This window comes from Eptesicus fuscus, chromosome 16, assembly GCF_027574615.1.
Source record: "Eptesicus fuscus isolate TK198812 chromosome 16, DD_ASM_mEF_20220401, whole genome shotgun sequence".
Taxonomy (NCBI): Eukaryota; Metazoa; Chordata; class Mammalia; order Chiroptera; family Vespertilionidae; genus Eptesicus; species Eptesicus fuscus.
This window is the reverse complement of record NC_072488.1, coordinates 11,431,660-11,451,322: the sequence shown is the minus strand read 5'-3', so window position 1 is coordinate 11,451,322 and position 19,663 is coordinate 11,431,660. Positions and strand designations below refer to the sequence as shown.

At 55.2% G+C, this 19,663-nt stretch overlaps 1 protein-coding gene across 5 annotated transcripts in view; it reads left to right on the top strand.

The window, feature by feature from the left end:
* The window catches only part of OTOF (otoferlin), a 72,126-nt gene that overhangs the window by 12,751 nt on the left and 39,712 nt on the right, over positions 1 to 19,663 (top strand). For 3 of the 5 annotated variants that reach the window (XM_008162342.2, XM_028140271.2, XM_054727923.1), the window contains exons 3-5: positions 9,427 to 9,515; positions 14,711 to 14,810; positions 15,369 to 15,550. In XM_008162342.2, the coding sequence (XP_008160564.2) occupies positions 9,427 to 9,515; positions 14,711 to 14,810; positions 15,369 to 15,550 (371 nt within the window). Of the gene's footprint in view, positions 1 to 9,426; positions 9,516 to 14,710; positions 14,811 to 15,368; positions 15,551 to 18,305; positions 18,351 to 19,663 lie in introns of all 5 variants that reach the window. The other 2 variants (XM_008162343.2, XM_054727924.1) reach the window with 1 other exon arrangement.

Genomic DNA, 19,663 nt, shown 5'->3' with positions numbered 1-19,663 from the left:
CCCAACACATATGAGGGTGAGCACCATCCTGGTTTGCCTGGGACACAGACTTTCAGAGCCAAACGTGGAACAGTCCTGGTCAAACCAGGATGGGTTGGTCACCCTACACATTTCACTTACACACTCCCCCTGTAGGTAGTGCTTTCATTATTATTCAGTTTTAAATATTTCTTACATTCCCCTATGATTTCCTTTCTTTTTTTGTTTTTAATCTTTATTGTTGAAAATATTATATATGTCTCCTTTTTCCCTCATTGACCTCTCCCACCCCACCCTCATGATTTTTACACCCAAGAGTTATATGTTATTTAGTTTCCAAATACATATGATGTTTTAGCTCTTTAATTCTAGTTTTATTGCATTACTATCCAAGCACATAGTTATATGCTATTAATTCTATGGAATTTATTGAGACTTCTGTTATGACCTAATTCATGGTCATAAATGCTTCCTCAGCTTAAACAGAATGTGTTCAGTGTAAGGTTCTCTATATAGTGCAATATAAGCTGACGCGTATGTTATTTTATACAAGCTCAGGCTTATCAGTTAGGTTATTCTATTTTCTGCTTGCTTTTCTCTGCTTGATCTATCATTTTCAAAACTGACTGTAATAGAACCTCTAATTATAATTGTTGATTTATATATTTCTCTCTGCAGTTCCATCAGTTGTTGCTTGATGTATTTTGAAACTCTTACTGGTTGCCTATATGCTCACGGTGGCTGTATCTTCTTGTCTATTTTTCCTTTTACCATTATTTAATATCCCTTTTTGTCTCTTGGGATGTGTTTTACATTAATTTCTATTTTGTCCATTACTAGGATTGCTATCTCAACTTATTTTGGTTCATTTGCCTGGTATATCTTTTCAACACTTTTATTTTCTTGTCATATTTTTATCATCTTTTATTTTTAATATTTCTGTGTTTTTAAATACAAGTGTGTCTTCTTGGGGCATGTATTACTAGACCTTATTTTTATACCCAATATGAGAGTCTTTGAGTTTTACTTGATTAGTTTCATCCATTTACATCTATTGTGATTGTTACAAGGCTTATTTCTACCACCATCTTATTTTATATTTTTCATTTACTGTACTTTTGTTTGCTTGCTTTTCTCTCCTTTCCAGCTTTCCATTGAATAAATTGTGTTTTCTTCTGTTAGTTTGAAAAGTTATACATTCTATTTTTGTTTTCAAGGTAGTTACCCGAGTAAATGATTATGTATCCCAATTGATAGCTTGAATAAATAAATAAATAAATAAATAAATAAATAAATAAATAAATATTCTCTCCCTTTGGACTTGTTTTTCTTCTTATTCAAGTGCTTCCTCCAAAAGCATTTAGTTTGGGACTTTGTGTAACATACTTAAAGCTTTATAACTCTGAGAATATTTTTTCTTATTTCTTCCAATTTGAATGAGTTTCACTAGATATAAAACTCTGGGTTCAGAGTTCTTTCACAACCTCAAAAATATCATCCCATGCTGCTATTGAGAAGGCTGATGGCCATCTGATTCTTGTCACTTTATGGATGACATTTGCTTTCTCTCTGGGAAAAAAAGTGTAATCCCTTTATCTTTGATATTCTTAAATTTTATTATAATGCTTCTTATTTTACATTTCCTTATCTTTCCTGTTTTGCACTATTTTGTGAGCCCTTTTATCCTTCGTTTATTATAGAAAATTCTATCTCCATTATTTTTTTTCAAATATTCCTCCCATTCCGTTTTTATATAATTCTCTCCTTGGCCAGCCCCTATTATCAGATGTCAGTACTTCTATTTCTAGCTGTGATTTCTTAGCTTTTATATTTTTTGGTCTAACTTTTCCTGCTGTCTTCTGAGGGAGTTCTTCAAATGGATCTTCCAAGTTTGCTAACTTGTTCTTCTTTATGATTCCTTGTCCTTGTTTCACTGCTAATATATTTCTTTATGGTCCGTTGGTTCTCATGACCCTGCTCCAGCGGGCATATCTGTTCAGCGTGTTGTCTCCCTTGTAGGAGGGGGCCTCTCCAAGTGACGCTCTACTTGCCTGTTCACGTCCCTCTGGGGTCAGCTACTCTGTTGGTCACAAGTCTTCAAAGGCTGTTTGTGTCTGTTTCTAGGGGTTGATGGGTGGGATGAGCATCAGAAGGGCCCCAGTCACCAGAGAGAGTCGGGGCCTCATCTCTGAGCCTTTAAGGAGAAACATGGTTGACAGAAGGCAGTCTAGGTCTTTAACAAACTAGCTGTGTGGGTTCACTGAGAGAAGGTATGAGCAGCTGGTCTGTCAACACCTATTTTCATCAATTCCCATCCCAACAAGGCTGTTGTCCCAACTTTATCCGTTAAGGAGCAAGCAGTGAGCGCCCCGAGGTAATGCCGGGGAGAGGTAAGGGCAGGAGGGACAAAGATTTCCTCTGACCCGTTCTCCCACCGCCGCTTCCATTCACCCCGGCCCAGGGTCAGCCTCCATCCGCCCACACAGTCAAACAGCCCTCCGTCTCCCTGGCTTCTCTGATTTGTTTACCGATTTGTTTGCTGTTTCCTGGAATCCATGTTTCCCTCTTGCTTCTGCAATGTCTCCAGGTTGACTTTGGGGCAAGAACCAACAGTCTCAAGTCACCATCTTAGCACAAAGCAGAAGCTCTGATGTGATCCCCCATTATACTAGGAGCTCACCCCTCCTTCCCAGGCTCTAGCGCTTACGTCTGGCTGGGTTTGGACTTGGAAGGGCCTATGGCAGACTGTTCCCTCTGCGGCTGGCATTTAGCTGAGCAGACACCATTCTGAGGGGCCACTCGGAACCTCTGTCTCCTCCTCACCCTGGGCCCATCCCACAATCGTGTCCATAGGCCCAGAGCTACAGGCCCCAGGGAGCAAGGCCGCAACCTTCTCACCGTGACCTTCTCACCCGGGCTCTGGAGCAACCATTCATCACTACAGCCCCAGGCTGTGCCTTCTCCCAGGAGACTTCTGCTCTGGCCTTCCCTCCTTCCTGGGGGTGTGAATTTCTGCCTCTGTTTCTCAGCCTCGGTACCCACATCTGTCAAATGGGGATGCTGATGCTATGAAGTCTCTTGGTAAAATGATTCACAAAATGAGGGATTATTGTGCCTATAGACCCACTGCTGGGTACTCAGCCAGTTGTCTTGGCCTCAGGCATGCCCCACTACACAACCTGTCCATCCTCTTCCTCTCCTTCTTTCCTCAATCGGGGCCCCCAGAGGAAGCGGCTGGTTGGTGAAGATGCAGGCTGTCTGGCCCACTCTCCCGCAGTCCTGCCTCCCCTGGGCCTCTGCCTGCAGTTGGTCAGGCGAAGCACCCGACTCCCTCCCCCTCACCAAGTCTCCCAGGGGACATGTCCACCCAGGCCTCCAGCCAGTGAGCAACCTGATGCCCCTCCAAGGGCACTGCCACTCCGTTCCATTAACTGCGCCTGGGACACCTGAGCCCCAGGTATACATGACATTCGAAGTTAATCACCGTGTCCTTCCCAGTGCTCCCTGGCTTGGGCAGCTGGAGAGTCCGTCCATGCGGCCCCCAGCACGGGACCGCGTTCTAGCACTAGTGTGTGCCAGGCCCCAGGCTCAGCAGCACAGGAAGATTCGTGCAGGGACTTGGGCACGGGGAGCCCTGTGCCAGTGCGGAGAGACCAGGGAGGGGGCGGCAGCCAAGGAGGCATGAGCAAAAGCACGTGCCACTGTCAGAGGGGAGCCCCGAGATGGGGAGAAGCGGTTCTCACCTGGGGAAGGTCCTGCTCACCCAGGGGCGGACAGGGGAGTCACTGGTTGTCACCCTGGCACTCAGTGGAATGAGGGAAAGGATGCTAAACGACTTGGGGCGCTCAGGACCCTCCGGCACTCCCCCCCAGCCCACAACAGCCATCAGAGGATCATGACCGCAGCTTCCAGCAGCAGCACTGAGCTGCTTCCTGAGCGAGTCCTCCCCACCCAACCTCCACCTGCAGAGGATGAAGCGCAGGCTCCAAGAACACGAGTCTCCCCCTGCCCCCTTCCCCTCCGCCCTGCCCCCCCCCCCCCCCCCCCGTGGCAGAGCTGAGTGGCAAAGCCAGGGTTCAAAGTTCACTCCCAGGTTTGATTTGAAGCCTCCTCTGGATGTAGCTACTCCTGGGCCTGGCCACCCCGTGAGGCTTTGTTGGGTGGGAGTCTCTCCCCCACCTCCCCCACCCCACCACCTCCCGCCGCTTCCATTTCTCCCTCTGGGAAGTGGCCACACCTGACCACCACCGGTCAGGAGTGCACACCCCACAAAGCAGGAGAGGCCAGCCTCCCGCCCCTGCTCAGGGAGGGCCCAGGGGAGCTGCACCCAGGCTTGCGCCTGTCTCCCCAGCCTGGAGCGGACAAATCCTGAACTTCCCGGCTGGCCCCGAAGGAACCAGCCTGTCAGTGGCCCCAGAACAAGCTTGGAAAGGAACCTCCGCTGCTCCTCACAAAACCTCTGCAGGCCTCGTGGCTTCCCAGAAACCCCTTTTCTCGTCCGTACTGTGCCCATGGCCCTTGGAACCAGCTCTCTGGTACAAAGCACTGGCTGCGAGTCATGAGCCCTGGGCTCCAGTCCTCACTGAGGTATCGGTCAGCTCTGTGACCCTGGGCTGGCCACTCAGCCTCTCTGGGCCTCGGGATCCCCTTCTGTGAAATGGGGACATACGCCTTGCTCCGCGTGCCTTGCAGCATGGTTGCATGGCTGAAAAAAGAAATAAAAGACAGGAAAGCAAAGCCCTGCCTCTACTCAGACAAGGATGCGAGGGGCTGCTGCAGGCTGGGCCGAGTGGGAGGAAGGAAAACAATGCTCCCGACAACAATGGGTGGAAACAGCCTGGATGCGGTGTCTCCTTTCCCAGAGGCTGGAACCTGAGATCTGCTGGGGAGAGGGGGAGAGAGAGAAAGAGAGAGAGAGAGAGAGAGAGAGAGAGAGAGAGAGAGGCTTTGCCAGGCCAGCAGCCAGCAGCAGCCCTGCCCTGGAGAAACAGGACGGGCCACAGCAGACCCACATCAAGCCAGTTTGGCTCTAAGCCAGGCCCCGTGTGGCCAGACCCCACAGGAGCGGCCAGATGACAATAGCGCTTGCAGGAAGAGTAAGAAAAGCAGCTGCTCCTTGCTGCGCTCGGCATGTGGCAGGACGGGCTGAGAGCTTTGCGTGGGGCTGTAACGCCCTGGTGGGCATCATCCCAGGTGATAAGTAGCCACTTCAGGGTCACGTGAACCCAAGTTCGTCTGATTCCAGAGCCTGTGGCCACTTGCCCTGGGGGGGTGGGGCTCAGTCTAGTGGGGAGATGGACCCAGAACAAAGAGGGACAACGGCCTGCTGAGCCCTCGGGGTGGAGGGTCGAGGGATCTCATCTGCCCACTTTGCTTTTACCTGGAAGTCATGGGCTGCGAGCTCTGAGGGGCCAGGAGTGTGCCTGACTGGTTCATCCTTGGCTCGGCACCCAACCCAGGACTCAGGGAATATGGCCAAGAGAAAGAATAAAGCCATGTTGAGTCTTAAGTCTTTAAATTCCCAAGACAGTCGCTTCCCATTGTAGCCTAAAGCTTTGCAGCACACCCTGAGATTTTCCTCTCCAAAATCTAGAAGACTGTCTTTTTAAGGGTATTGTCCTGCCAATTTAGGTCATTCCAGACCCGGTCGATGAACCTAGGATAACCCAAGTCATTCTCCAGCCTGCATCAGGGAAACCTTTCCGAGGAGTCCTAGATTGCTGGGCTGATAGGGAGCAGAACTCTGCCGCCCTGGCCAGCCAGGTCACGGCCACGTCTGGAGCTGGAGAACTGGGTCACAGCCCCGTACTCCCAGGGCTGCTGAGACCCCTCAGCCAAGAAAAATTCACACCAAGCCACAGCCCATGCCTCTGCCTCTGCCTAAGGGGGGCAACTGGAGGTAGCAAAGAGCGCCCTGGGCCCCAAGTCCTGTCCTTAAGTCACTTCCCTGGAGCTAGGAGGCTGGTTCAGGTTGCAGAGTCCCGCCTGATCCAAACCCCAGCGGGAGAGGGCAGGTGGGTTGGAGTGGGGGCGGGGGGAGCTGACGCTTGCCTCCACCAGGAGGGTCTTCCCTTGAGCAGTGCTCCTCAAACTTGGCCACACATGGGAGCTCTTACCATACTGACACCTGGACCCCACGCAGAGACTCCAGTTAGTCAGTCTCAGGTGCAGGGTGGGCCTTGGGATTTCTTAAAGGGTCCAGGTGTGATTCTAATGTGCAACTTGAGAACCTTTGCTAGGTGCTGGCCTAGGAGAGAGGGAGGGTGGAGAGAGAGTGAGAGAGAGAGAGAGAGAGAGAGAGAGAGAGAGAGAGAGAGAGAGAGAGAGAGAGAGAGGAGAATCTAATATAGGGTTGAAATGATGGGGTGATAACAGAGGAGCAAACAGGAGAGAAGGGAAATGGCAAGACCTGGGGGAGTGTAGGTGGATGGAAAAATGGGGAGGAGAAGCGTGGGGAGAGGGAAGAATATTCAAGGGGGAGGAAGCCAGCAGCGAAAGAAGCATATGGGACTCACACTAAGTCTCTCCTTCCTCTCGTCATGAAAGCCCTGAGGAGGGCTCAGGCCCTGGCGCCCATTGTGACCACCGGACCCCGCGGCTCCAGGAGTTCCTTGCTCGCGTTCTCTCCTCCTGGGCTCCTTCCTGGAAACACTCCTTAAAGGGCTGCTCCCCTCCCCTCTCCCTGTCCGCGAACGGGCTAAGGGTGGGCAGCTGTGCACTCCTGCGGGGCCTGGTGGCCCATGCACCCTCCATCGCTGGGCCAGGCAGTGGTGATGGGCAAACAGAAGTCACAGCAGTGTCCTCCTCCAGGTCTCTTCCTCAAAATGACTTCTGGGTTCTCCCCGTTAATGTCACTTTCAACACCCTCTTCCTCTAACGTCCGCTCCTTTTTCTTCTCATCTTTCTCTCCTTCCAAGGCCCAAACCCCACCCACAGAGCTTCCGGTGGCTCAAACACCCCTGCCCCTTCACCCCAAGAAAACGGAAAGCGTGGTGGCTCCCCAGCCCTCTCCCCTCGGCACCGAGCTACGGATTCCGGCCTTCGTGCGCTTGTTTATTTCCCCGAAGCCCAACAAAAGCAACTTCATTAACTTCATTAAGCAAGCCGCACACTCAGCTGAGCTGGAGGCAGCCAGGCAGAGGGAGCAGGAGCTGCTTAACGGGGCCTGTGGGCGCCCCTCACCTGCCCTCTTCCTTCCAGTTCAAGGCCCTGCTCAGAGCCCTCCCCTCCCCAGCCCCTGCCTTCTCTGCTTCTTCCTCCCTCTCCTGCAGCTCCAGCTGACCACAGGGCAAGGGGAGGGGTGCAGGGGGTGGTGTCAGGGGCCTCCCTGGGACTTGGTCAGTCCAGAGAGAGGGGACATGAAGGCCATTTTTCTGAGATAGTCTCGACCCACATTGGAAGTGACCTTCCAGACTGGCCCGTGTCCCCCAAACCCCCAGCCCCCAGACTGGGAGAAGGAAGCATGGCTTTGAAATGGCCGACGTGTGGGCTGGGCTCCCAGAAGCCTCCCCAGGGCCTGCTCTACCGCTAACGACCAAGTGTTAGATCCTGCTGCTTCTCTGAGCCCGAGCTTCCGTCTCTACAGCAGAGGACACATTGCCAGCCTCTTGGGTTGTAGCGAAAACTAAATGAATTAATGCACCTAAAGCGTTCAGCCCCCAGCATAGTAAAAAATTCTCTGTCAATGGCAGCTATGGTTACCATCATGATTACTTCTCTCTAGCCTACTGAGCAGTCTGAAGTCAATGGGGTATAAAAATGAAACAAAATTTAAAAGTCCCTGCCTTCCACTGCTCTATCAAACTCCCCCGTGATGCCATGGCTCAGTGCAGTTTGAGTAGACCTCAGGGTCTTCTGGTCATTTTCCGTTATTCAAAGTCAAGTGCAGAAGGGTTTACTACTCCAATCTGTCATCCTCTTTACGCCCGGTCTTCTCTCGTTTCTCAGGCTTGTGGCTCAAGACAGAGTGGGACAGGGATGCCTACTCAGGTCCTCCACATCTCCTCCCATTCCAGCTGGGGTGAGATGGGGTCCGATTCTTGTTCTGGGCCACAGACGTGGCCCCTCCTTGTGTGTGGCAGCTCCGGAAGCCCTCACGGTGACAGGCCTGCAAACGCTGGCTGCCTCCTAGGACAGCATCCGGGTGGGCTCTGGGAGGACCTCGGTGTCCTGCCACACCATGTGGATTCCCAACCAGGAGCTCTGGCTCCACCCCACCCCACCCCACCCCACTCCTGCCTGGAGAAGCACAGCGTCACTGCCTGGTCCGAGCTCAGGGCTGGACTTCAGCAGGCCAGCTCCAGCCTGACCACCCTTCCCAGCGCCCACCTGGCCCACAGAGTGAAAACCACATACTCCATCCACCCAGCAGGGGCGCATCAGGCTCCTCCACGGCCAATGGCCTGGCCCAAGGTGCTCCGTGGGCCTCCCAAGAGGCTCAGGGACAAGCCAGTGAGTCCACTGCCCAGGCAGATGTCACTGGGGACTTCTTGCAGCCAGACCCCCTTCCTGTGGTTCCTCCACCCTCTGAGCCACTCAGGATGGGATCCTTTCCACCTTTCCTCCCCCGGTCTCTGTTACATCCCAGGAAGGAGGAGGGCTGGGTGATGGTTGGGGGTAGCAGGCCTTTGAGGAAGCCCTAAGGGAGATGCCTGGCTTTGCCTGTTGGCAGCTCTCTTTAGAAGATGGGGAACTTAGCACCTTCAGCCTCTGTTTTGGGCCCTTGCTGCCATTTCTGGGGCATCAGGAAAAATCCCACTCAAATTCCTACTCATCATTATTATTGATTTAATGATGAAGTCAAGAAAGAAGTGGTGAGGGTAAATCTCCAAGAGTGAGATGGGCTGTCTCTCTTCTGTGGGCCTGACCCTCATAACACTGAACAACTAAAATCTGTCCCCAAAATTAACATTGCCAGTGTCAGGGGTGGTTTGACCGGAAAGGGGGATCTTGGACTTCCCACTCCAAGCAGAGCTTGGACAGGCAAAAGGATTCTGATGGGAGACACGGCAAAAACCAAGCTCACAAGCCACAGTCCTTGCTGTTGCTCTGGAGCGCCCCCTGTTTGCATCACCCACTTAGGAGCACATCCCAGGCGCTGGGAGACCGCTGGGAGGCAGTGCAAGGAGCACTGAGAGTCAGAAGTCCTCGTCAGCATTAGGTTCTTCCACTCCCCCTGTGGCCTCCTACAGGTCACCGGACCCCTCCCAGCCCATCTCTGAAAGAGAAGTGGGCAACAGCACCCATGCTACCAGGCGGTGGCTGGAATGAAATGAGATTCCAGATGTGAACCTTGCCCCTGGGCAGCACTGGGCCAATGTGAGGGGCCAGCTTACCAGGGATCCTTCCAAGTCCCCGCAGAGCAAAAACCACATACTCCATCCACCCAACAAGGTCATGCCCTCCTGTCACGCCCACCCAAGGCCACAGCCATCCCTCTCTCCTCAGATCTTCCGGTGGCCGGTGGCCAGCAGCATCAACAATAATGAGGTGCTCGAGATTCAGATCTTCAACTACAGCAAAGTCTTCAGCAACAAGTAAGCACGGGGTGGGAGGAGAGGTGGGCCGAGGGGGCTGAGGGCCTGCCCTGCTCCATGGGCTGCCCTCTCCTCTGGGTTTAAAAGGGACCCACCCCCATAGCCTACCCTTGATTGATCTTCAAGCTCTGCCTGCTCCCCCATGTTGTCCTCAGAGTCCCCCAGCCCTCCAAACCATTGTCGGTCTAGAACACCTCACCCTTCTGTTCACTCCGTCTGTCCCCAGTGCTCTCACAGCTTCCTGTCTCCGTCTTTCAGTCTCCCCCTTACACCGTACTGGACAACAGTTTACCCATCTGAGACGCTAATGTCATGGCTGATAATACCCTCCAATAGACCATCTGTAGCCTTGAGGGCAAACGTGCCTCACCCATGGAAGACGAGAGCTCTGGGGCAGTGAAGTCCGATGGTTGAGGAGTCGGGCACACCTGATCTCGGGTCCCAGCTCAGCCATCTGCCGTGTGGCCCTGGGCAGGTTACATAATCTCCCCGAGTTCAATACACTCATGTCTAAAAAGGACAAGTACTTACCTCAGAGGGAAGCCGTGAGGGTTAAATGAGGTAGATGTCTGTTCTTCATTCATTCCCCCAAATGTTTACTGAGTGCCTACTGTGTGTCAGGCACAGAACCAGGTGCTAGAGGTTCAGTCGAGGTTCCCGTCCTCCTCTTTGGGCGAGAGGCCGAATTCTGAATGATTTGAACAGTCTGGAATGATGGCTAAGTATAATAAATGTCAATTCCTACCTTGGGTTCAAAAACCAGTTGCTCTGGGCTTACTAACCAGCAAAACCACACCCACTGCTTGGGGTGGTGCCTGCACCCAGGAAGCCCCTGATGCCTTTGTCTGAGTGAACAAATACACGTCTCCATGGGTCAGAGGGTGCCTGGGGTGGGAGGATCTGGGAACAGGAATCAGAAGACTTGAGGGCACTCCAGGTGAGAGCCAGTCACATGACGGGTGCATTTGGGAGAAACGTGAAATGGTGTGAGAAATGGGACCCATTTGTCCTAGAAGTGGAAGGCGGCTTGGAAACTGGTCCCACGTCGCCCAGTGGTTCCAGGGGCTGCAGGGAGGAGGAAGAAATGGTCCGAGTCAGGGACCAGGAAACCCCTGGTCCGCTTGGCCCTGCCTTCAGGAACCTTGGACTTCCCCGTGAGGATGAGTGTTGGGTCCAGAGAGGGTCTTGTGCTTCCCCTCTGCCTGTCCAGGACCCTTGGCAGGGGTGTGTGTGTGTGTGTGTGTGTGTGTGTGTGTGTGTGGTCTGACCCAGGCACCGGTCTCCTGAATAATGCAGGAGCCAGGACAGCAGTGGAGGCCTCGGGCACCTGACACCGGGTCCCAGGGGGAAAGCGATGAATTATTGACAGGTCCTGGTGCCTGGTTGCAGCTCCACTGTGGTCAGTCTGCGCTGAGCCCCTCCCTGCTGGCTAATCACCTGGGAATCCTCCCTGGGGCCAGTCCGGCCTCCCGGGCAGCTGTGGACACTGCGGGGGTGCCCTCTCTGTGATGGGTAATCTGGACGGGCCCCATAGGGGAGGTTGTCAGAGGACAGAAGGTTGGGTCCCAGCTCCTTCACCTAACAGCCTGGGGGAAATTGAGGCCTGGAGAGGGCCCTTGCCCAGGGTCACACAGCAGGGTCAGGGCAGAACCAGGTCTTCAACCTGCTGACCCCAGGTCAGTGCTCCTTGCCCCAGAGCGAAGGATCTCACACCTCCACTTTCCAGGGTCACTTAAGCCCATCCTTCCTCCACTGCCCTGGGCCCCAGCCTCCCAGGCAGCTGCTCCACACTGACCCACCCGGAGGAGTAGAGGCAAAAGGCAGACCCCACTGAGTCTGCAGCCAGGCTGGACAAGGGCAGCCGGGGTGGGAGGGCTTGCCTGGGGGGCGGGGTGTCAGCATGTACCCCAAAGTCAGGGCTTCCCCCCTGTCTATAGAGGGGTGCTGAAGGGCCCCATTCTTTTGGAAGCAGGATTAAGGATCAAGGCACTCATGGGAGCTGTGCTTTTATAGCAAGCATTGTTTTTGCTTAGATGGTACGATACCTGTAGGAAGAGCGAAGTTTCATAAAAATGCTTTTCCTCATACTTTACACAAGACTAAGACAATATCTATTGCCCATTTCAAAGAATATTGTTTTCTATTTTTGTTTGAGGGAGATGGGGCGGCGGGGAACTGTTAGGAGTTAAAGTCCCCATGCGGGTCTGTGACAAGCTGATTCTTTTGGCCACGCTGGCTCCCAGCGTCCCAGCCCCACCCTCCCGGCCACAGTGGGGGCCCAGCTCCGTGAGACTGTGCATCTGCCCCCCAAAGCCCATCCTGCGAAGGAGACCAGCCCTGCATGAGCCGTCCAGACAGTATCCCCCCGCTCCTCTGCACACTGAGGGGAGAAGGCGCCCACACCTGAGTGTGCAGTGTTAGAGGAGTTTCACTTGTGTGTTCTCACCACCACACAGCGAAGCAAGTGGCCTCACCTTCTTTGGGGAGATGGGGAAAGCGAGGCTCAGAGAGGCTGGAAAACTAGCCAAAGTCACACAGCTGCCAGGTGGTGGAGTCCCCCTGAGACACCACCTCTGACTGGCCTCAGAGCCCAGGCTCCTTACGCTGTCTACACTGCCTTCCTCTAGGGACGGCGTGTAATCTGTGTGTGCACAGGGCCTGGGCCAGGGCATGAGGAGCGGGGAGGGTGGGAGTTGGCCAGAAGGCAGACCTTGGCTGACGGTGTGATTAAAGCCGGGGCAGGTGGACTAGCTGTGAGCGTAGCTGTGGGGCAGGGAGCTCCCGTGAGGGGAGTCAGGCAGGGGCTTGAGAACCTGTCGTTGAGGATGCTTGAGTGACTCTTTCTTTCTAAAATGCTGGTCACACTCTCCTCCAGGCCGCTCCCAAGTCTAAAGGTGTGAGACTCTAACCTTAGCTAGGCCTGGAAGGCGCCAGAGGCTTCTCTGAGCACTTGTGGGGAACAGCTCCATCCTGCCCCCTGGGGGTGTCTTGCCACCCTGCAGCATCTCTGCTTGTCCTTGGGCCTTCCTCTGCCTTCAGGGGCAGCTGCCAGGGAAGGATGTCCCTGAGTGCTCCGCCTTCATGGGGTGCTAAACGGTTCCTCGTGGAACAGAACGCCTGAAGCTCCAGTCAGCAAAGGGCAGCAGTAGAACAAATTCTCAGTGCGCCCCCCGGCAGCCAGCATCATCAGCATCAGAAACTTGTCAGAAACACCCATTTTCTGGCCCCACCTGCTGAATCAGATGCCCTGGGGCGGGGCGGGAGCTGAGCTGGAGCTGGAGCAGATGTGCTGGGTGCAAGTCTCTCTCAACTCCAAGTTCAAGTTCAGTGACTTCCCCTGGGAAGCCTGAAATTGGCCATGGGGGGAGTGTGTGCACCATGAAGTTGCAAAAGCTACAGGTCAGGCCTGCCTTTCCCCTCCCCCAGCCAGCCATCAAACACTGGCCAGTGCAACCAGGTGGGGGTGGGTCCCGGTATTGTGTGTTTTAACAGGCCCTCCCGATGACCCTTCGTGTTGGAGTTTGAACCACTGAGTTAGAACCAAAAGAGGGAGGCTGCGAGAAGACCAGGTGTTCCTTCATGCCTGTAGTCTGTTACGATGTCCACACAGTACGGAAGCTGGAACCCACCTCCCTCACTTTATAAAGATGAAATTGCACTGTGGGGGAGCGTGGGTCCAGGTCCCCTGAGCCCAGGCCAGCCATGGTCTCTGTGCGCTGCCCGAGCTGGAGACAGGCTAGGATGCTGGGAGAGAAGATGCCTTACGGCGGAACGAGGTCGGAGAAGCTCCTAGAAACCTACTCAGGCTTAGAGGGGAGGAATGGTGTGGACAGTTCGGCCCTCAGGGAGGGAGGTGGGTTGGCAGGTGGGACTCTGAGCTCCAGAGGGAAGCATTTCCTATGCATCCAATGTGGCTGCTCCCGCACTCCCTCCCTCCATGGACTCCCTGCCTGTTAAGTGGAAATTCACTCAGTACCTCCCCTCACCTGGATCTGCCATCGATTTGCTATGTCACTTCCTGTTTTCTCCTCCTCACCTTCCTCCTCTATAAACCAATGGCAGCACCAGATGACCCCCGGCCTCCCAGCCCCCCCACCCCCCACCCCCACACTCTCACACGCTGTGGATGCCCTCCTCGGTGTCTTCAACAGGAAGGGCTGTGTGTGTGTTCATCCGCCTGCGGAGTCGCCTGTGGGGACCGCTCTCTGGGTCCCTTCTCCCAGAGCAGCACCTCCACACCACAGGGTGGAATGGGGTTCGAGTCAACTCAGCATTAATTGGGCACCCACTGTGTTCATTAATCCAGCCAGCAGATGCTGGGATCTCCGATGTGCTGGAAATGTCAAATAGAGGCTGAAACAGGGACCCAACCCTGTCCTGGAGACACTCACAGGAACACCCACTCACGCCCCCTCCCTCCCATGACCAGGCTGCTTTCTGAGCGCTGTGTGCTCCGAGCTCTGATGAGAGCTTGGCACAGAGAGTCTCCGTTGGTTCTATAAAGGACACCTCTGCCAAGTTCAGAGAGAACAGGGACTAAGAGCCTAAGTCAACTGCCTGGGAAGCAGGCAACTTGCTGGTGAGTGTCAGAGCTGGGTTTCCAATCCGTCAACAGCCTCTGACTCCAAGACTGTGCTCCTCACAGCAGGGCTGCCGCTCCCGGGGAGGATGGGGGTCCCGCCATCGCATGGCCCTCACCCTCGAGGAGCTAGCAGCGTGCCCGCCAGTGGGCATCACCACGGACCAACAGGGATGCATGCGCCAGTGGTCACGGTGAGGGAGGCTGAACGTGGAGTAGCTGCTCACGGGTCCAGTCCTTCCCCAGCAGCCTCTGCGCTGGGCATCTGGACGCTGCTCTGCAGGGGCTCAGCGGAACCCCGAGTCCACGTACCCGGAGAACAGAAGGCTGCACCCTGTCTCCTTGGTCTGTGAACATCCCCCTGGTGCTCGCTGCCCTTGAGCACTCCCAGGAAAATGGGTCTCACACATACACCACACACAGCTGTCGGGGCCACATGTCCTCCTGGACATGCCACCCTGGCTGTGGGGCCACCCTCCACAGCCCCGGCCAGGAGCCTGAACGAGCCCTCCCTCTCTCCAGCCCTCGCTCTCCTTCCCTGCCACTCACAGCCTCTGGGGACGTCCCTCCTCACTCTGGCCTCTCCACCTGAAACCCCATGTCCCCTCCCCCACAGGCTCATCGGGACCTTCCGCATGGTGCTGCAGAAGGTGGTGGAGGAGAACCACGTGGAGGTGACGGACACGCTGATTGATGACAACAACGCTATCATCAAGGTGGGTGGCCCCAGAGAGCACCTGGACTTGCCCCTTGTGGGGTCACCCGAGGGCCTGTTCGCCTCCACCCCACACACGTAGAGTGGCTCGGGGTGGGGCATCCTCATGGATGGGGAGTGAGACGGGAGGAGGTGACTCAGGTCAGCCGATTTCAGGGAGGCCACCCTCCTCCCTTCAGGCAGCCCTGGTTCGGAGGTCGAGAGGGTGACCGCTCACTGGGACACTGGATGATGCTCTTGACTATGGATACAGTGGTTCAGAGAGTCTACCCCAATCCAAGCTCAACTCTCCAGGGCGGGCCCTGACCTTGGGCACCTGGGAGGAATAGAGCCAAGAGCTGGAGCCTATTAAGTTGGCTGACGGTGAATGTCCATCTTTCTGAGCTTCTGTTTTCTCATCTGCAAAATGGGAGATGGAGGAGGATAATACCCAGCTTGCCTTCCTCCACGGAGCTAAGGGTGGGAAAGCGCTTTGCAAACACCACAACGCAGCCCAGTGTGTGGGATTACGATTGCTGCTGCGGTCCTCGCTGCTCACCACCCCTCTCTCTCCCTCCAGACCAGCCTGTGCGTGGAGGTCCGGTATCAGGACACGGACGGCACCGTGGGCTCCTGGGATGACGGGGACTTCCTGGGAGACGAGTCCCTTCAGGAGGAAGAGAAGGACAGCCAGGAGACGGATGGGCTGCTCCCCGGCTCCCGCCTCGGCTCCCGGCCAGCGGGCGAGAAGAGCTTCCGGAGGTAACAGGCTGGGACCGCTGGCTGCCCACTGCCCCCAGGAGGCCCCCGTAGGCCTGACTGAGCCCAGAGAACAGGCTGAGGTGCTCAAAAGGCATAGCACAGGGAGAAAGGTGTTGCTGCAGCATCCCCACCCCAGGCCCCTATTCCAGAACTCACCGCGGAGGAGTAGGGTGCCTCCTGCCCCCTCAGAGAGGGGGAGGCCTGGTCTCTCTGTTCAAGACAGCCTGGCCTCTGCCCTGGCCAGAGACAGCCCAGCAAGGTGGCCTCTTCCTCCCAGAGTGAAGCCGGAGGTCCCGATTGGGACCCAGCCTCTCTCCTCTCTTCTGTTGAGAACTCATCCCAGCACCCTCGGTGTCCAGAGTTCATGCCTGCAAACTTCCTGCTGACAGGAGGCTGTGTCCAGGCCTGTGCTTCCCAAATGAACGATTTTTACCCAAAAAAGGAGGGAGGGGATCACAACTGTACTACGCTTAGAGCCCAGACAGGCAGAATCTGGGCTAGTAAAACATCGTCCAGAGGCTCCTAGGTCCCTGGCGATGATGTGTGAAATGCAGGTAAGCGGAGGGTGCATCTAGGGATGGGTGGGTTTTGAGAGGAGATGCTTCCCTCCCATTGCAATCATCCCATTGCAATCATCTCCTCCAATCTCCTTCCACCCGTTCCTTTCCAAGTAAGTGTATTCAGTCCCTGTTCCGAAAAAAAAACACACATTAACGGAATTGAGTTTGATGCTTTTATCGGACAAGTATGTTTTTCTTCTGTGCACTTGAACCACTCCTCCCACCCCGCCGACACACACACACACACAACCACAGACACATACACAGATACGAGCTTAAGGACCCCGGGGAGCCTCCTGGGGGTGATAGTGATAAGGCCAAAGGAACAACACCCGTGACAAAAGTGACAAAAGCGGCTGGACCTTTGCCTCAGGCAGCTGAGGTGGGCTGAGGTGGGCGGGGAAGGGGACCATCACCCAGGCCAGCTTGGGGCCTGCCCTCCTTGGACTCCAGGCTGGGTGGGGTGGGAAGAGCCAGCCAATTGGAGGTCCAGGTCTGCGTTCTCCAGCTCTGCCTCCCCCCAGCCTGGTGGCCCTCGGCCAGTCACATCCCCTCCTCCTGTGAAACGGGGGCCAGAACAAATGAGCCTCCTCCCTGACTGTTGTTGGGAGAGCCAAAGGGATGATTGAGAGACAGGCTGTAACTGGGGTGCCGAGTGCTGCCCCATGTCAGGGCTGGTGACAAACAGGTTCTTGGCAGCTGGACAATCAAAGGGTCAGGAATCCGGCTGGAAATGGTGAGAGGAGAAGCCGAGACCTGGTGGGGAGCCAGGGGTGCTGGTCCCCAACCTCTGTCCCTTGTAGGGAAGTGTTGGCAGGGGGGCTGCCTGAGATGGCAGGTGGGCTCTGAGCAAGGGCTTTCTGGGGACAAGATGGGAAGCCAGGTAAGGGCCACCAACTGTAAGAAAAGAAGCGCTAACTCTGAGTCAGAAGAGCTAAGTTCAAGTCCCATCCTACCCAACTGCCACTCACTAGCTGAGTGACTTTGGGCCAGCCACCAGCCCCTCTGGGTCAGTACCGGGAATGGGTTGAGCATCCTGGCTCCCATCCAACTCCGAGATCCTGAGGGACCCAGGGATACTCTGGATCCTGGGGCCGTGCCCATGGGAAACAGCTCTCTGGGGCCCCTGGACAGTCGAGAGGGCTGCCCACCTGGGCGGCTGTGGCTCACACAGCGCCGAGCCGTCCCTCTCTCAGGCCTACAATGGTGGGCCCGGCTGTGGATGGAGCTTCTTCTCAGCTCTGGTCACCCCACTTCACACCAAGGGCTCTCGAGCAAACGCAGCCCGTAGCTGGAGCTTCACAGCACCCTGGCCAGTGGGTGCCCTTACTCACAGGGTCCTCCATGCCTCCCCCAATCCCAGCTGTCAGTACTGCAGAGAGGGGATGCATCGACAACCCCAGGGCACTCTGCTCTCAGATGCACAAACCTGGGGCTCCAGGCCTTTGCATGTCAGTATGTATTTGCCTCAATCTCCAGAGATACTCAGCACACATGTGCATACACACACAAGTGCACATGTGTTTGCACATACTCACATGCACACATTCTCCCTCTGTGTGAGGCCAGTGGGCTGCACTCCTAGCTGGTCTCTGAGCTCTGCTGCTGTGGCCAACCTAGGAGCCACATCATAGAAAGAACAAGGAAAGGAGACAGCATTACTCTTGCAGCCGCCCTAGAGGCTTGGGGCTTTCCTTGGATTCCCTGGACTCTAGACTCTCTCCTTCTCTTTCTCCACCTACTGGCCCTCCTGCCCTCCATGGTCCCGCCTCCTTCTGCCCACCTGTCTTCTCAGAGGCCCTCGGGGCCTGGAAGGACCCCACTCCACTGGAGGGGATTAGGGGAGGAGTAGGGTGGCTCAGGCCTGGAGGGTGGCCAGGCTCCCCTGAGTTCCCTGAATCCCCTGTGACCCACATTTAGAAATCACTAGACCTTGGGGTGGAGGAGATTAGCTGATACCCTGAGGCCTCTGCCCTCACCAGGGCTCCAGGTCCCTCTCTCCCCAGCCCTATGGGATCCCTGCCCGACAGGCTTAAGTGGGCTGAAGTGAGAGGCTGTGGGGCGAGGGGACTGTGGGACGAGAGGCCAGTGGGGAGCATGGGGGTCAGCAGGGCCAGGGGCTAAGACTGCAGTGTCTCTGGCCCGCACCCTCTCACACCCCTCCCCTTGTCTCCTCATTTCTTCTCCCTACTCAGCAAAGGCAAAGAGAAGACCAAGGGAGGCAGAGATGGCGAGCACAAGTAGGTGTCCCAGGCCAGGGCGGAGCCCACGGGGCTCGAAGGGTCCTCACCACAGGGTGCGGATGTTGGGGTGGCCCATGTCGGAGGCTTAGTCATGGGCTGTCCTGGCAGAGTCAGCACCAGGGGATGGCAGGGAGAGGGAGGTCTCGCCACTTGACCATGGGAGTGAGGGACAGGGAGGTGTGAGGGTGGGTTGGGCAGTGGCCGGGCCTTCTGATTTCCATTCCCTCCTCCCTCTTTTCAGTGTCTTGATTCCGCTTCCGCTTCCCTGTTCAGCTCCCACCACTGAGTCAGGCCTTAGGTGTCCCTGTGTGGGAGGGTGTGAAGTCAAAGGAGCTGGGGAGGCTCAAGAAGCCAATGACCGCCTTTAGAGTCAAGGCAGGGCTGGGCCGATGGACATGAAGTCCTGGAGGCCTAAGGAAGACTCACTAAGGGGCGTCTCACAGTACGAGCGCACAGTAGGTCCACTGTAAATGCTGGTTCCTTAGCACTGCTCTATTCTAATCTCTTGCCATTTCCAATTAACATACGAGATAAAGTAAACTGGCGTTTACTATTCTAACTTAATGTGTCGAGCCTTAGGTTGATTAAAAGGGTAGGAAAATGGGACTCCTAAGAAGAGATTAAACAAGTTGAAACTCTTTAGCCTAAAGAAGAAAAAGGTGTGGGAACTGGTTTGAAAGCTCTGGAAGGTTGTTGTGTGGCAAAGCTGTTCGTTTCTCTCTCCACTGGGGAGAAATAAGTGGAAGTAGGTGTAAGCTGCAGTAAAGAAAATTTAAGAATAGAGCCATGGAGAGACTGTTGCTCCCTGTGAGTATGTGAGATTCTGGGATAGTCTGGTTTGGGGAGAGGAGAAATCTGTTCCCATGATGCTGTTTGCTCGGGCCTTGCAAGGGGGTGGGTCACGGTGGAGAGCTGAGGAGCCAGGTCCCCGGCCAACGTGCGGGTAAGCGCACAGGGCCGCCTGGCCTGTGGTACGGCAAGGGCACATGTGCCAACAGGCCAGTTTGGAGACAGGTTTCTGTGTGAAGGGCCAACCTGTCCTGCCCAGATGTGGGCAGACATTCAGCACTCACTGAAATTCAACACACCTTGAGAGATGACGGTAAACGCTGCGGCAATGACATTACTGGTGCTGGAGCATGGGAAATAAGAGAAAGAAACCCACAAAGGAGCACTTGGGGAACCGTTCCCCAAGTTGACATTGAAGTGATCCAGAGAAGATCCCCACACGCTGCTTCTATTCTGCAGCATTTTGCTTCCCTTGAGGCCTGAGCTAATGAGACCAGACAGTCCCATTGAAGGAGAAGGCT